This window comes from Gopherus flavomarginatus, chromosome 16 (genome assembly GCF_025201925.1).
Source record: "Gopherus flavomarginatus isolate rGopFla2 chromosome 16, rGopFla2.mat.asm, whole genome shotgun sequence".
Lineage (NCBI taxonomy): Eukaryota > Metazoa > Chordata > Testudines > Testudinidae > Gopherus > Gopherus flavomarginatus.
Window position 1 is genome coordinate 25,601,860 of NC_066632.1, and position 16,653 is coordinate 25,618,512.

A 16,653-nucleotide genomic window follows, 5' to 3' on the forward strand; every position below is an offset into this window, starting at 1 on the left:
GCTCCCCCCCTTCAGTGTTACCCCTCGGACAGGGAGCTGGGGGAGTCACTTATCCCCAAGGTCACGCTGGGAGTCAGAAATTGAACTCAGGATCCTGCTCCAGCCACTGGACCGCGCTGTCTCTCTGATAGCAGCCAGAACAATGTACTGGGGCATTAACGAGTGGCTGCAGCTGTGTGCACCCACAGCCTCCGTGTTTGGCTGCACTGGGGGTTGTGCAGACGCCTCGTGTGGGGGAGAATGCCTGGCTCTGTGCTCCATGGGGCTGCACTGGTGCTAGTCACCCCCTGTGCAGAGGAGCCCTTGGCATTCCTGCTTTGAAGACATCCTGGTCGGGCGAGTCCCGCTCCTGCCATGGCCGGGAGAGTGGTGGCTTGGGCTGGGACCCTCCGTGGCTCCCGCTGCAATCCCGGGTTCTGCAGAGAGAACAAAGGGATGGGAATTCCTGCTCAAAGCAGCCCCCGTCTTCGCGGACATTCAGCGCAGCGAGCAGTGAGCAAGGATCCATCCCTGCAAACGGGCCACAGTCCTTCCCTGAGGTGACAACCCCAGTCCCCAACCACCCCCGCCTACGACCGGTGCCTTTAAGGTCAATGGGACGAGATGCTCCCCAGCGTGAGGAGGGGAGCCCCCCTTAGGGTGAGAGGAAGGAGTAGGGAGGCGTTTACAGGTGAGCCAGCAAGTCTGAGGTTAGGGGAGGCTTTTCCAGGCCTCCTGGGCTGCAGAGCAGGAGATCCCCCCCCATAGGCAGGGAAGGCCTGGGGGGGGGGCAAGGAGAGGAAGCTGGTGCAAATCTCCCGGAGTTTAAGAAGCAGGAAGGCAGGGCTGAGGTGGCTGGGAGGCGATGCAGCCACCTCGGGGGAGGAGGGGGGACAGATCCTGAACAGCGCCCAGTGCAGGAGCAAGGAGAACAAGACTCCTGCAGGCGACGACACTTGGAGTTCAGAACAACGGCGGCAGCGCTGGACTTTGGCCAGGCCAGAGGGGTTAGCGCCTCCATTTGTGGAAAGCCCGGTTGGGTTTTTGCATTTCCTTGGAAACTCGCCACCTCACAGCATCCTGAGGCATGACTCAAAGGGAGGCAAGGAATCACCTACTGACTCAGCAGCTTCCCACCATCCCCGGGTTTTCCCCGCTGGGCTCCCCTCCCCGGTTCGCTCCCAAGCTGGGACACCCACTAGCTCTGTTGGGGGGGTGCCTGGGGGCATGGATGGCTCCAGACCCCCTCCCCAGCTGGCGGCTACGATCATTGCTTGGTCCCTAATGAACTCAGGTGGCTCTGGGCACATGCCTGGGGATGGCTGGCAGGAAGGTTTGCTGAGACACCTTGGTTAATCCAGTCACTCTACGGGGGGTTGGCGGGCGGCGGGGGGGGGGGGGGCAAGCGCGGTGCTAACGGCTCGGGGGATGCTCTGTCTCTCTCCCAGGACAGAGACGCTGCGGATCCAGCTGACAGCAGGAGACTCCACCTGCCTGGAGCATCCCTGATCACAGTGCGTCAGAACATGGCAGCCATCCAGGTGAGTCTCTGGCCTGTCTCTTGGATCAGAAGCCCCTTAAAAATGGGGAGTCAAGAACCCCCCCGTTTTAGTTCCTGGGGCCTGTCTCCAGTGCACTGGGGCTGTATGATCTAACCCTGCGTGGGGAGCCCAGTGTCCCGGTTGGTGTATTAGCTGGCGAGGTGTAACAGCACCCGGCTGCCCAGCTGCAGAGGCTCAGGAACGGCTATAGCCCAGGGCTCCCAGGAGGGAGCGCATCCCCCGCTCTCAGTGCAGAGGAGGCAAAATGCTTGTTGGGCTGATCGAGCCCAGCACAGCTGAGGCAGAGTCATTGCCAGGGCTTCCCAGTCCCCTCTCTCCTGCTGTATGAGCACTCGCTAGCCATGGGGCATCCGGGAGATTGAGCAGAGACAGCAGGGACCAAGGAAAAGGGGGGAGTCTAGTCATTAGTGCAGATTGGCTGGGAACCAGGACTCCTGGGTTCTGTTGGTGGCTCAGGGAGGGGAGTGGGGTCTAGTGAGTTGGGTTGTGCTGGAGCTAGGACTCTGGTTTTCAATTCCCAGCTCTGGGAGGGTGGGGTCTAGTGGTTAGTGCAGGGAGACCCAGGATTCCTGGGTTCCCTCTCTGGCTCTGGGAGGGGGAGTGCAGTGGTTAGAACAGGGGCTGCTGGCTTCCTATTCCAGCTCTGCCACTGACAGGCTCCATTGCCTTGGGCAAGTCCCTCCTCTTTCTGTGCATACGGGGACTGTTCATACAGCAGGGCTAATCCACCCTTCCCGGTGGGGATCCTGAGGATTCCCTGCCGCCTGTGCCGTGCTGTGAGATCTTTGGCGAGGGCAGGGCCAGCTCACTGCGCTCCGTGCTGGTTGGAGATCTCTCCAGCCGTCTCTTGTCTCCTCCGTCCCTGTCCACACACAGCCCCCGTTCCTGCCCCACAGCACCTGTCAACCCCCTGAGCACTGGGGAAAGGCCCACATCATTCCCCGGGGGCTGGGCCGGCTCCCCCTTGCTCATCAGCCTCCCCATGGAAAGCGAGGGATAGGGCAGGTGGGGCACAGAATTAGGGCATGTCTACACTGTGGGGAAGGAAGGCTTGCACCAAAGTCAGTGGGGGAGCGTTACAAAGCCAAGCCCAAGGAGCAGACCCCAAAGCTTGCCTGAAGGAGAGTTCAGCCTTCCAGCCTGAGCTGCTGCCAGGAGGTGCCCACTTCCTGCCCTCAGAGCAGGACTGTGCCCCCATATCTCCCCCATCTGCAACCTCCACACCCCCTCCCCCAGCCCCACACCCCCTGTGCCCTCCTCCCAGCTGCGACACCCCCCAGCCCTACGCCACCTCCTCCCAGCTGTGACCCCCCCCATCCCCAGCCCCACATCCCAGCCCTACACCCCCCTCCCCAGCCCCACATCCCAGCTGTATGCCCCTTCTCCCAGCTGCGACCCCCCTCCCCAGCCCCATATCCCAGCCCCACACCCACTATGCCCTACGCCCCCTCCTCCCAGCTGTGACCCCCCCATCCCCAGACCCACACCCACTATGCCCTACGCCCCCTCCTCCCCGCTGCGACCCGCCACGCCCCCTCCGCCCAGCTGTGACTCTCATGCCCCGCCCCCCCGCGCAGGCCCCGCCCCCCGCCGGGCTACTGCGCACGTGGAACCCAACGCCACGCGAGCTGGGGCCTCGCTGCGCGCCCGGGGTCCTGCCGCCGCCTTAGGTGCCCGCGGCGGTGCCTGTGCCGGGCCGCCCCGCCCCGCCCCGCTGGAGGGGCCCTGGCAGCCGCTGCCGGGGCCGGAGAGACGCAGGCCCGGCCCGGCCCTCACCGGATCCCCGGGCCGGGGCCGCGGGGCGGCGGCGGCAGAGCGCGGCGGGGCAGGCGGGCGGCGGGGCAGCCCCGGGGGGGCGGGGCTCGGGGGCGGGCGGACTCAGCGCCCGCCGGAGGAGCGGCGGGGCCGGGACAGGTCTCAGGTGCGGGGCTGCACGGGGGCCCTATAGGCGGCCTCTGTACGGTGTAGGGGCCCTGTAGGGGAGAGGGGGTCTCTGTAAGGTTGGAGGGGGCTCTTCAGGGGAGAGGGTCCCTATAAGGTGTGGGGGGCGCCCTGTGCGGGGGCCCTATAGGGGGGAGGATCCCTATAAGGTGTGTGGGGGGCTCTGTAGGGGGAGGAGTCTCTGTAAGGTGTATGGGGGCCCTATAGGGGAGAGGGGGGGCCCTATAGGGTGTATGGGGAGCCCTGTGCGGGGTCCCTATAAGGTGTGTGGGGCTCTATAGGGGGAGGAGTCTCTATAAGGTGTATGGGGGCCCTATAGGGGAGAGGGGGGTCCCTATAAGGTGTATGGGGAGCCCTGTGCGAGGCTCTATAGGGGGGAGGATCCCTATAAGGTGTATGGGGGGCTCTGTAGGGGGAGGAGTCTCTGTAAGGTGTATGGGGGCCCTATAGGGGAGAGGGGGGTCCCTATAAGGTGTATGGGGAGCCCTGTGCGAGGCTCTATAGGGGGGAGGATCCCTATAAGGTGTATGGGGGGCTCTGTAGGGGAGAGAGGTCTCCATAAGGTGTATGGGGGGCCCTGTGTGTGGGGCTCTACAGGGGAGAGGGGTCCCTATAAAGTGTATGGGGGGCCTGAGTCTAGGGTGCTCCAAGGGGATGGGTGAGGGGGCTGACTAGGGGAGTGGAGGCGCTTTAAACAGGGTTCTATGGGGCATCTGCGTTGGGGGAGATGGAGATCTCTGTAGGATGTATGGGGGTCCTGGGCTTGGGCAGCTGTCTTGGGGCATAACAGGGAGCTAGAGAGGTCTCTGGGGACCTCTGAGGGTGCAGGGTGTGGGGGGCCCTGGCAGGAAGTCGGGCACACTGGGGAACAGGTTACAGACCCATGGAATGAGGGTGTCAGCTGGCCCTCCCCTGCCCCCTAAGGCTCCACGATGGGCTGTTGTTCCCTTCTGTCCTGGGGGGGATGCTGTGGTTCCAGGGCTGGTGGAGGGGACCTGCAGGCACTTTTTCCATCTCAGGAGGCTCTGTAGGAATGCCCTGGGGTGGCTGTGCCGATCCCAGTAACCAGCAAAGAGCAGCTACAAACTGCCAAACACTGGCCTCCGGCCCGCCACACAGTCCCTGTTTTGTGCTCACAGCCAGAGCCCAGCAGATAAACAGCTGTGAAACAGGGAGTGGACTGGGCCACGGAGCCCTTGGTGCTGTAACCACCGGCTCAGCATTGGGGCAGGACAGAGCAATTCCTAGGACAAATCTACCAGGGGTTAGAGCAGGACCCGGTAGGGTGAGGATTCTAAATGCTGTCGGTATCCCAGGGTAAGTTCTCTGTTGCTCTGCTGTAGCTGGGCCCGTCCTGGCTAAGTCAAAGGAAGCCACCCTCGGAGATTATAATGGTAGAACTGTGCCAGTGAAATCAAACCAGCGTTAGACACGTCTAGACGAGCCCCTAGAGGGGCTGGTGTTGGAACCGGGAGGGATTCGCTGTAGCAGAAGCCATTTGCTTTGGTTTCCGCAGAGAGCCTGCTGGACCGCGGAGGCCCCTCGTAGCTGATTTGGAAGCGCTGTAGGTCACTGTGCCAGCCTGCGGGGAAGATGAATGGCTGCATTTCACACACACTCTGCCTATCCCTCATTCTGGTGTCCCTGTTGAGCAATGTCCTTGCTTGGAGTAGTCAGGATCTCCATTGTGGAGGTAAAGGGGGCGTTCCCAGCTCGGGCGCTGTGTAACATTTGTACCCTAGGCCTCAGTTTCCCTATCAGCCAAACGGGGAATGGGTTAGTTAACGCTGAGTAAGTGCAGATTATTGTTAGAGCAGCAGATCCTCTCTCGGGCTCTGCCTCCCATTGGGCTGGGCACAGGGCGGACCCTAGAAGGAGACCATCTTGTTAGTTACTGCACCAGGGTTCGTCGTTGCTCCCGGACGGACCGTGCACTATTGAACCGTTGTTGCCGACATACTCAGGGTCGCGGGGCACGCTGGGTAACTGCCCTTTGCTTCTCTCCCTCTGATTCACCATGTGTGACTAATGCAACTGAGTCCCCTCTCCTCTCCAGCTTGTCGGGCCCTGGTGGACGAGCTGGAGTGGGAGATCTCCCAGGTGGACCCCAAGAAAACCATCCAGATGGGGTCGTTCCGTATCAACCCGGACGGCAGCCAGTCGGTCGTAGAGGTAGGGTGGCTTGTGCTTGCCCCGCCTGGTACCGCTCTCTAGCCCTGGGGCGGCAGGTGTCTCTGAAGGATCAGGTTTAAGAGTGGGGAGGGGTGGATATGGAGCCAGGTGTTGTGGGGAGAGGGACGGAGAAGGGAGTGGGTTCTGAAGATTCCACTTAATTCATTTTCCTCCCGCCGAAAGACTCCAAGGTGGTCAGAGCCACCCACTGGATGCTGTTAGCCAGGGAAGGGGGGTTCCTGTTCTGGAGACACTGGGATATGAAGCCAATTTGTGATGGCCGTGAATGGCTCCTCCATAGTAGCAGCGCTTGCTCTGGAGAGGCAGCATTGGCTGATGAAGCAGGCGGCTGGCACCCAGGGCTCCTGGACTTTTCTGTTCTCGGAAGAATTTGTGGGCAGAGGGTGGGACTGGGAGTGGGACTCCTGGGTTCTGTGCAGAGCTGCCCCTCTGGCTCACTGCATGGCCTCGGCCAAGTTGTTTTGCCACTGTGTGAAGAGCAGATAGCACTGTCGCTGCTCCCAGGGCGGCTCAGCCAATGCTTGCGAAGCACGATTACGACCTGGTTGGACCTCGGGTGCTGCGGCCGTTGCGTAGGTGAGTGGCGAGGTGAATGCTGGCCTGGCATGTCGGATCGCTGTGATTCTGCCCAGGTGCCCTATGCCAGATCAGAAGCTCACCTGACGGAGCTGCTGGAGCGGGTCTGTGAGAAGATGAAGGAGTATGGGGAGAAGGTGGATCCCTCCACCCACCGGAAAAGCTACGGCCGCGTGATCTCCCAAGACGGGACCAAGATGGACCTTTCTGGGACCAAAATAGACGGGGACGTGACGTCCCGCCTGAAGTTTGCGGTGAGTGCAGAGGTGCTCCCCTAATGTGGGGCTCCCCGGATGGAGCTCAGCCGCCAGTTGAAGGGGGAACCAGTAGCCCCTGCCCTGCTGGTGCTGGGCACCAGTGAATGAGTGGGAGATGCCAGGCTGCTTTCACTAGGAACGGCTCAGGGCTTAACTCTGACCCTTCTTCCTGGACTGCAGAGCGCTGACACCCACACACACACACAGCCTGACCACGGTGCTTTGCCACCGCAGAGCAGGCCATGGGCAGGTGGGGCTGCTGTTTCTGTGTCTGGGGTTATGTAGTTTCTCCTCTCTGCCACTCCTGCCCGGTGTGACCCCTGAGTGCCAGGGGAGGCAGGGTGCGGTTTTCTGACACTCTCTGGCCCCCGTTGCAGTGCGAGAGTATCGCCGAGGAGTATGAAGATGAGCTCATTGAATTCTTCTCCCGTGAGACCGACAACGTCAAGGATCGGCTCTGCAGCAAGCGGACCGGTAAGCGAGACTCCACTGCCGCTTAGGGTGGGGGGCTAGTCAGACAGGGAACATAAGAACTGTCGCACTGGATCAGACCAGTGGTATCCAGCCCAGTGTCCTGTCTGCCGACAGTGGCCAATGCTAGGTGCTCCAGCGGGAATGAACAGAACAGGGAATCATCAAGTGACCCATCCCGTCGCCCATTCCCAGCTTCTGGCAAACAGAGGCCAGGGACACTTCAGATCATGGTTTTCCTAATAGCCATTGATGGACCCATCCTCTGTGAACTTATCTTTTTTGAAGCCTGGTATATTGGGCTTCACAACATCCTCTGGCAAGGAGTTCTACAGGTTGACTGTGCGTTGGGTCAAGAAATACTTCCTTTTGTTGGTTTTAAACAAACGGAGCCTCGTTCGTCTCTAGATGGCTGCCTGGAGGCCGAGGCCAGGTCCAGTCAGCAGCCACCACTCTAGGAGCGAGATGGTTCCTTGAACAGGGCGGAAGCCATTGGCAGTGCCCAGGGACGGGGAAGAATTTAGCCAGGATACCATGGCTGGTCCCCTGTACTCAATCAATGTTGTTCCCCACTTCCCATCATGCACCAGTGCTGCAGCATCGCTGGGACAGGCTGACTGCTGCACTCCAGCCCAGAGGAAGCTGCCTTCCAGTGATGGGGAAAGTGATCCCTCTGCATCATGGTCCATAAGTTTCATTGAGACGTGGAGTCACCCACCCGTGAGGCCTGGGGAGGCAGCTGGGTGTTGGACGCATCCGTGCCACCTTTCCCACAACCGCACCTTCCTTTGCCAGTTCTTTCCCCCCGAGATGTCCATTTAAGGCACCTCCCTTTTATGTGTGTTTTCGTAATTTGGGCAGCCTCTCATTTTATGCTGGTTCTTGGAATCCAGTGAGTTTGTTAACCAGCCAAAGCAACAAGCGTGCCGCTGAGCTGTGCTGACTGCTGAAAGCAGTGGGGCGGAGTGGGGCTTGCTCACCTGGGCGAGGGGCTGGGCTGGGACTCGGGAGACGTGGGTCCAGTTCCTGCCTCTGCTCTAGTCCTTGGTCGAGTCACTTCCCCACTCTGTGCCTCGGTTTACCCATCTGTAACACAGGGATACACCTTCCTGTCGCAGAGCACTGGCTAACTCCCCAGGTACTCTGCTGAGTGCTAGAGAGAAGCCATTACAAAAAACTATTCATAAACCAGAAGGAAAGTAAGAAAGGAGCTAATGGTACTTAGCTGTTACCTGGCGCACTTCGTGCGTAACCTCCGAGCCCTTCACAAAGGACAGCCAGGGCCATTCGCCCCTTTTTACAGATGAGGAACCTGAAGCAGAGTTGGGTTGACTTGCCCAGGGTCCCCCAGCAGGTCAGCGGCAGGGTTGGGAATAGAGCCGAGGTCTCCTGATTCCCAGCGCGGTGCCCTGCCCATCAGACGCTGCTCCTGGCTCTCTTATCCTGCAGCTGCTGGGTCACTCTCTGTCCTGCAGCCGTTTCACGTAGGCTGTGACTGGCCCACTGATGGGATCTGAGTCTAACTTCCGTGGTCTTACACACTTGTCAGTAACTTGCCCTCCCATCCCCTGGCCTCTCCTTGCCCTTGGGGTGTCAAACCCTCTCCAGAGACCTGCTGGGGATCTGAGGCGAATGCTCTGCAGGAGCGTCCCGGCTCCGTGGGCTCGCTGCTCCCACCAAGGGCTGCAAGTCAGAAGATGTATTTCCCGCTGGCTTTTCTAACCGCCTGCAGCTTTTGGGGGAAACTCCAGCTTGGGCCAAGCGGCTCCTCCCACAACCAGCCCAGCCTCATTTGTGTCGGAGATTCTCACTGGCTGCCAAGAGCAGTGACAGGATTGGAGCAGCCAACTGCTGGGTGCTGTTCAGGGACTGATTTCCCCATCCCACTAAGTTGTTTTTGGATGGCGGCCCTGGGTGCCGCCTGACCTTTGTTCGTTCTTGTCCAGGCTGTCGCAAAGGGACCCTGGCTTTACACCTCCGTCCCCGTATCTCCCTGGCCCTGCACACCTGATAGCGCTGCCTGCCACAGCAACGTGTCAGGCTTCAGCAGAGAGCTCCTGCCCTCTGCGCTGTCTGGGTCAAAGGCCGACTTCAACAGCTCTCTTCAAACAGCTGCATTTTTCATTAGCCACTAACTAAAGTGTGAATGGTCGGGGTGGGGAGCAGTGAAGTGGCCCCCCGCCCTTCCCATGGGGCACTGCTGTGCTAGCGAGTCCCTGTTCTCTGGCTGGTAGCCAGAGCTTTCAGTCCTCACGTGAGCAGCTGCCTTGTTCTTGGGCTGCATGTCCAGCTGGCCCCTTGACCGCTGTGTGCTCCAGTAAATGGCAGAGACCCATGGTCTCCTGTGCCCTCCACCTCTAGGAGGGATGATCTGCCTCTGGAGAAATGAATGAGAGTTAAACTCCAGGTCTTAAATTGTCGATCCCATGGCCCCTTTTACGAGCGTCAGAATGTTAGCCCAGTGTCCTGGCCCCATCCCAACTGGGCAAGTATTTTCCACTGACCTACCGCCCCCGCCCCGGTTCATTCACATACAGGCTGCTGTTTTCTTTCAAGGCCGAGGCCACTGTGATACTGTACCGTGTTGAACAGCTGCTATGTCCCACCCTAGAGGCGGCTGCATTTCAGTGAGGATGAAATTCTCCTCTGGGTAGATTAAGTGCTTTGGTGTGAAAGGTGCTACAAAAGCTGTGGTCAGCAAAGCGGCTGGGAGCCAGTCTGTGGTGTTTGGAATCATACAGACTGAGGAGCATATGGGAATCATCTTGCATGTTAAAAGGAACAGAGAAGCTGCAGGCTGCTAAGCCAGTTCGAAAGGGACACGCTTGTGGTAGCTGCTGTCTGTTTCCTATAACTGGAGAGAAATGTTACTGAAGATCTTATTTGGAAACTGAACCAGCTTGAGGAGTGGCAGCAGAATGCTTAGACTGTAAACTCTGGGGCAAAGCCAGTCGTCTCCTACACCTGCAGACTATCACAACAGGACCTGATCCTTGCTTTGTGGCCTCCAGGTGCGACCATCCTGTAAATAATACAGGGGCATTGAGTGAGATCGAAAGGTACAAATTCCCAGCTGAGAAAAGGAAGTACTTTTTACACACGGCACAGTTAGCCGGTGGAACTCACTGCCACAAGATCAGATTGTGTAAATTGTAAGGAATGTGAGCTCTGCTGCTTTGCTGCATGAACCAACCTCAACTCGCAAGGGGTGGGGCGGGGGGGGGGGGCAGGAGGAGATTGTCCCACAGCTACCTCATGCAGGGTTCTTACCCTTTCTCTGGAGCAGCTGGTGCTGGACACTGGATTGGTTGGACCTCAGCTCTGATCCAGTCTGGTAAGTCCCATGTTCTAACGGCTTGTGCTTGTATGCGTAGATCTGTGCGACCATGCCCTGAACATCCCCCATGATGAGCTGTGAAGTGCGAAGGCCTGGATCAAACTGGACATCCCCTGTAGCGGACTCCTCCCCTACCTGCTGGCATTGCCCTGAGAACCTCGCTGTGTGTCACTTGGAAACCCCAGTCTTTGCTTGGGGCGGAAAGCAGGACAGAAGCTTCCTTTGGAGGGAAAGACGTTGTCCTTCTCCTGCCCCCTTGAGATTGCTTGACTTTCAATCTGCCTTTAGGCTGTCGATATTTCCTCCCTCATCCCTTCCCTAAGGAGATGGACAGATGTTCCTGTAGGGTCCAGAGTCTCGATTACTCTGGTGCTTTTTGTCTTATTTATTTTGGTTGAGCTTCCACTGTAACTGTCGTGGGGTGGGAGTGTCAACTCTTGGGAAGAGGAAAGGGGGCCAGGGACCAGGACTCCTGGGTTCTGTTCCAGCTCTGAGAGGAGATGCCCATGCCTGGCTTTGCCCCTCAGAGAGCATCAGGACTCTGAGTTCTAGACGGGCTGCTGGAGTGAGACCTCCCAGGTTTTATTCTGAGCAGCAATGTACTCTAGTGGCTACAGTGCAGGAGCAGGAATCAGGACTCGGGTTCTCTTCTGGCTCTGACGCTGTCTCACTGTGACCTTGGGCAGCTCACATCTCTGTGGCTTTTCTGACTGCACAGAGACTTGTCCACCATCATCCGTCCAAAGGGGACACTTCCAGCTGCCAGCAGCAGGAGCAGCAGTTATTGAGCTCAGATGACAGCCGGCGAAGACACGGCCAAGTCGGCGCTCTGCTAGCAACATCTGCACGCCCAGGGTGGAGGGATCCAGTTTTCCAGGGGGAGTCGTGTGACTTTGAAGGGCTTGTTTTTAAATGCCTCAGGTCTGTTTCCTGAGGACCTCTTTCTAGGCTGCAGATGGCTGTGATCTCTGACGGAGGGCAGCAGAATAAACCTCTGGCCACACTGCAGCTGGAACTGCTCACAGTGGTCCTGTTTCCCTGTGCAATGAGGGGTAGGGGGGATTAGTCTGAGCAGAGGGTTCCGAAGAGCCCCTTTGGGGCTTAGTCCATGGGAGTTTCCAGCACGGTATTCCTGTCCAGGACAGCCAGGGCTAGGAGGGGAAGCTGCTAGCAGCTTCAACTACCCTGTGGCGATGCAGCGAATACCGAGGCAAGGGTGGTACCAGGGTTAGGCAGTGCTGGGGACCAGCGTTTTCTGCCAGCTCCTGCTCTAGTTATGGGGAACAGCTGCCATCTTGGGGAACAGTAGGGCTTGAACGGGGGCCCTCCAGAGCCAGAAATCTACAGCTTGAGCTGAAGAGGCAGAGCTGAGACCCGCATTCTTTGTGCAGCAGGGGACGTCGGCTAAATCCCAGGGGAAAGGTGCTGCTGTGTGGAACGTTTCCTGAACGGGGTGGGTGGGTGTGTAGGACTTCTGCAGCTTTAATGGCTGTTAAGTGACACACACACACCTGGTGCCCAGGCTCGGGGGTGGGCAGGGTGCCCCTGCCACCCATCCTTGCTGGGGGGTGACTGAGTGAAAGCCGCTGTTAATGGCCCCAAAGGGCCAGCTCTGACTGGGGGTATGTGCTGAACATGGAGGAACTCCAGCATATGTCACCTTTCCCTGGCCAGGGGGCAGACACCCAGGGCCATGTCCACCCAGGCAGGTAACAAGTATCCCTTGGTCTCGTTTCCACTGGAAGAGAACAGGGCTCAGCAGAAGGAGCTCGGGGTTGGTTTGTTTTTTGCCTTTGCACCAGCCGGACCCACCATTTATTCATTGTTCCTGTAGTGGGGGAATGAGGGCCCTTCCCCCCAGGCCCGCTTCCTGCTGCCGTGTCCCTGTGCCCTCCCCTTCGCTCACTGCTGCAGCTCAGCTGCTGATGTTGGCTTGCTGGGCTGATGAGGTGTGTGGGCTCCACAAGGAGTGTAACAACCTCCTCTTCCTTGCTGGGCCCGAGACACCCCCCGCTTTGTCACACACACAGGCAATGGGCCTTTTGTGGTGGCCAGTGGCTGCCTTAAATCACTTGAAGCAATAGGCTTCTCGCTGTGGTGTAATCGCCTGCCAGAGTAGGGGCACCACAAACCCTTTGGGCCCCTGGTAATGACAGGCTCCCAGGGGCACTGCACAGCCCTGTGCTGGTCTGGGGTTGTGGCTGCAGCACCAGCCATAATTTGGGGCAGCTCTGACTGGCCTCCGGGCTGGTGCCGTCAGTTCCTGGAAGGGTTGAGCACAGGAAAAGTCCTTCCAGAGGCAGCTCTGGGAGGAGCTCTGGTGTAGTTAATCTTGAACGATGGCCAAGGCTCTCATACGCAGCTGCTGTGCAAATTTGCCTGCCTGAGAGTTAGCGCTAGATCTGAGCAGCTGCAGCTCGGGTCACTTTGACCTGCTTGCGGAAGGAGCAGTGGTGGTGAGCAGCTCTGCGCTCTCCAGAGGTGCTGGCCTGACTCACACCCAGGCCAAGTATCTGTCTGCAATCACAGGGGACTGGCTTTGCCAGTGGCAGCTGTAGGGTACTTAGCACTTTGCACCCCTAAAACAGTAGCTTAATGTTCTCATTAAACACCCCAGTTCCCCTTAGAGCCTTTTCCCTCTCCGGACTGACAGCAGGTCTCGAGGGTCCCTGGCCAGCTCTTTTCCTCACGGGTTTGCTGCCATAGCATCAGCTGTCATTGCGGGATCTACCACTTTTCTGTACCTGCTGATGTATCCGGGGGAAGAAGACTTCTACCAGCGGCACTTCCAGCACTCCCTGGCCTGGAATAACAGTGTGACCTCGCCACAGGGGCCTGTCCCTTGTCAGTGGCTCCTGTCCTGCTGCCTTAACTGCCAAGTTTAAGCAAATATTTGAGACATGAACAAATATTGACCCTTCCACACACCAGAAACAACCCTTTTGCTGAGTCAGCATGTGGCTCAGGAGCTGAGTAGGTTGCAGCATGTTTCGCTGCAAGGTCATCAGGCCAGGGCACCAGGGATTAAAATCAGGATCAGCTGATGGGAACTTTGGGCACCGATCTGGTAGCTCTCAGCCAAGGTCCTAGTGGGGCAGGACTCACTGTCACAGAAACCTCCCCCTGGCTGGCAGAGAAGATAAGGTTTGAATGGGTCATGGAGACTTAACTCTCCCCACCCACCTCCAGTAGTAGATTTCAGAGTAGCAGCCGTGTTAGTCTGTATCTGCAAAAAGAACAGGAGTACTTGTGGCACCTTAGAGACTAACACATTTATTTCAGCATAAGCTTTTGTGGGCTACAGCAATTGACAAGGAGATGTAAGGAACTGTGTGGGGGGAGAAGCATTTGGGAATAGTTTTACTTTGTGTAATGGCCCATCCACTCCCAGTCTTTATTCAAGCCTAGTTTGATGGTGTCCGATTTGCAAATTAATTCCAATCCAGCAGTCTCGAGTCGTTGGAGTCTGTTTTTGAAGCGTTTTTGTTGTAATATTGCAACTGTGTGTGTGTGTGTGTGTTCCTACTGTATTTTCCACTACATGCTTCCAATGACATGGGCTGTAGCCCACGAAAGCTTATGCTCAAATAAATGCATTAATCTCTAAGGTGCCACAAGTCCTCCTGTTCTTTCTCCAGTAGTAGAGTGGGTTGTTCCAGCCCCCAGCTTGTGCGTATAGCCTGCTCTTTCTCTGCCCATGGAGCTGAACAGAGGTTCCAGGCCTGCCAATCACTTCCCACCCTGCCCCGCTTACATTGTCTTGTGATCAGTGACCCTACTTCTTTTTTGGCCTCTCCCTTTTTCAGGAGCTCCCTGCCCCACTGTGCCCAAATAGCCCTGGATTGAGTGAGAAATTCATAGAGAAAACTTTGTAGCTGAAAATATTTAACCCTATAGCCCAGCAACTCCAATGAGGCAGGGAACCCAGCATTTCTTATAGCATGTGCTAGTAGCCGGCTCTGAAATCACTGTCTCGGGGGAACACAGATCCCCGCCAGCTCAGAGAATTATCCCTCTTATGCAGAGGAGGAAACTGAGGCACAGAGAGACGACCCAGTGGCAAAGGCAACAGCAGAGTTAGGAACAGAAACCAAGTCCTCGCTCTCTAGACCCCACACCCAGCTATAAATCTGATTGTGAGAGAGGGACCAGACCCTCATCAGGATCAAGCCCATGCCCCACCCATCTATTGAATCAGCCTGCCTTACTCAGTGAGTGTTGGGAAAACCCAGGGGGTGTCCTTATGGAGTCCTAGGGGTTGGAGATCAGTTCATCCACCATCTAGGTAGGCCCAGAAAGAGCAGTTCTCTCCCTTTGTCTCCCCAAGCCCTCAGCATCAGATGCTCTCAGCTGCAGTCAGAGGGCACAATAAAAAGCCTCTGCACAGAAGGGTGCTACCCACATTCCCTGCAAGAGAGGAAATTTGGAAGGGTCCTGCTGTAGTGGGAGAGCAGTCAGTGGGCACAGCAGAGGTGAGGCAGTGTTGCACCAAGTGGAATCCCAGACCAAATGGCCTGATGGTTTGATCCAGGACAGCAGAGGAGAGCAATGGGCTAGGCAGAGGCCAGCAGTCAGATCTGTAACTGCAGGAGACTAACGATTTATTATGCCTCATTTCCCCTCCCCACCAACCCCCTGTCCTGTCATGTGTTTGCCACACGTAGCGTATCAGACCATATGGGCAGTGCCCTTGGTGTCATCTCAGTGCATTGCCCAGCGTAGCACTGAGCAGCAGCGTGCTCACACCTCTAAGGACAATGCACTCAGTAAACCCCAATCCCAGCTGCATGTCCAGGGGCGGAGAATCCATGAATGACTTTGAGCTTAGGTGAGTTGCTGAAAATCAAGCTGTGATTTTTTCCAGCCTCAGATGGGAACTTGCACTCGGGACCCTAGAAGTGGGGCTTCATGCTCTGTTCTCCAGGCAAGCATGTAACTCAGGAGTCGTGTGCATGGAAAGGAGACCATGAGGGCTCCAGCCTGTTCTCCCAAAGCTGTATTGGCTCTGCAGGGCTGCAGCTTTCTGTTCACAAACTAGGCACATGTGGCATTGAAGATGCAGGGAGGAACAGGCACCAGTTACATTTGTAGAGTGGCTGGTATGACCCTGACATCCTGAGCAGGAAATGCACTGTTGCTGCCTCTCACAGTGGGGGCAGCAGGATTCTGACACATAAGGACCATATTAATACCTTACCAGATGCCCGACAAAACTCTGCTTAATGAATTCAATGTCTTCAAGCTTAGTTCTTTCTCACCTTTATATCTTGGTTGATTTTCCATTCCAGTTAGCCCACTCTATTAAAATCCAGCGGTTACAGGCCGAAGGGCAATTCTTGACTGCATTTTAGGACTATGCGACATGGCGGGCCTACTCCAATATAAGTCCTTGTTGCTGGGGTACGGAGCCAGGGCTGGTCTGACTTTAGCTCCCCAAATATGGGCCTGTATTTTTAGAGACAAAGGCTGTGAGTTCTGTTTCCCCCACTGCTAGTGATTAACTGGCCACCTTGGAGAGCGTTACCTGAAGGTTACTCAGCGACTGGCGCTAGACAGCACAGTAAGGAGTGTTGTCACTGCCCTGGGTTTTTCCAGATTTGGCCTTGATTCAATGAGTGTGCTCCAAGTTGTGCAGGGCATTGGTGCAGGGCTGCAGGAGGAAAGGGATAGTCCCAAACTGATGTGAGACATTCCCTAAATGTCACGAGGGGGTTGAGGGGCGGTGTGATGACATCACTGCACAGTGACAACATGGGACACAATCTCTTGCATTTTGACACGAGAGGCGTTTCAGCACCACAGTCGAGTGATACGCGGGGGTGCTGCACCATGGCGGCTCGGTGACTCCCATAATGCTTTGTCACCACATCCTCACGTGACGCCATTATGCTTCTCAGCCCCACAGCAAGGCTCTGAGGTGCCACCTTGATACTCTGTCCTGACCGGACGCCAAGGCCTTGGCCGTGCCACAGCAAGGCTCCGATTGTGTCATTGGCTGCATCACAGCGAGGCCGCAAGGCAACGTTGTGTCATTGGCTGTGCCACAGCGAGGCTGTGAGGCGATGCCGTGTCATTGGCTGTGCCACAGCGAGGCTCCGAGGCGACGTTCTGTCATGGGCCGTGCCACAGCGAGGTTGTGAGGTGACGCCATGTCATTCGCTGTTCCAGAGCCAGGCGACACCATGTCATTGGCCGTGCCACAGCAAGGCTCCGAGGCGATGTGTCATTGGCTGTGCCACAGCGAGGTTGTGAGGCACTGTCATGTCAGTAGCCATGCCACAGTGAAGGTGTGAGGTGACACCATGTCATTCGCCGTTCCACAACGAGGCTGTGAGGC

General features: G+C 57.3%; 1 protein-coding gene across 2 annotated transcripts; it reads left to right on the top strand.

Annotated features, from left to right (window-relative positions):
* Positions 1-14: 14 nt before the first annotated feature.
* On the top strand, positions 15-11,336 carry CNPY2 (canopy FGF signaling regulator 2). Of its 2 annotated transcripts, XM_050924751.1 has the most exons (7): positions 15-539; positions 1,428-1,520; positions 4,999-5,175; positions 5,539-5,654; positions 6,308-6,505; positions 6,886-6,982; positions 10,354-11,336. In XM_050924751.1, exons 3-7 carry the CDS (start codon positions 5,076-5,078, stop codon positions 10,395-10,397), a joined length of 555 nt encoding a protein of 184 aa, XP_050780708.1. In that variant the 5' UTR covers positions 15-539; positions 1,428-1,520; positions 4,999-5,075; the 3' UTR covers positions 10,398-11,336. The 2 variants fall into 2 exon arrangements, with proteins under 2 accessions (XP_050780708.1, XP_050780709.1); XM_050924752.1 differs by lacking the exons at positions 15-539; positions 1,428-1,520 and adding an exon at positions 3,415-3,462.
* The last annotated feature ends 5,317 nt before the right edge of the window (positions 11,337-16,653 follow it).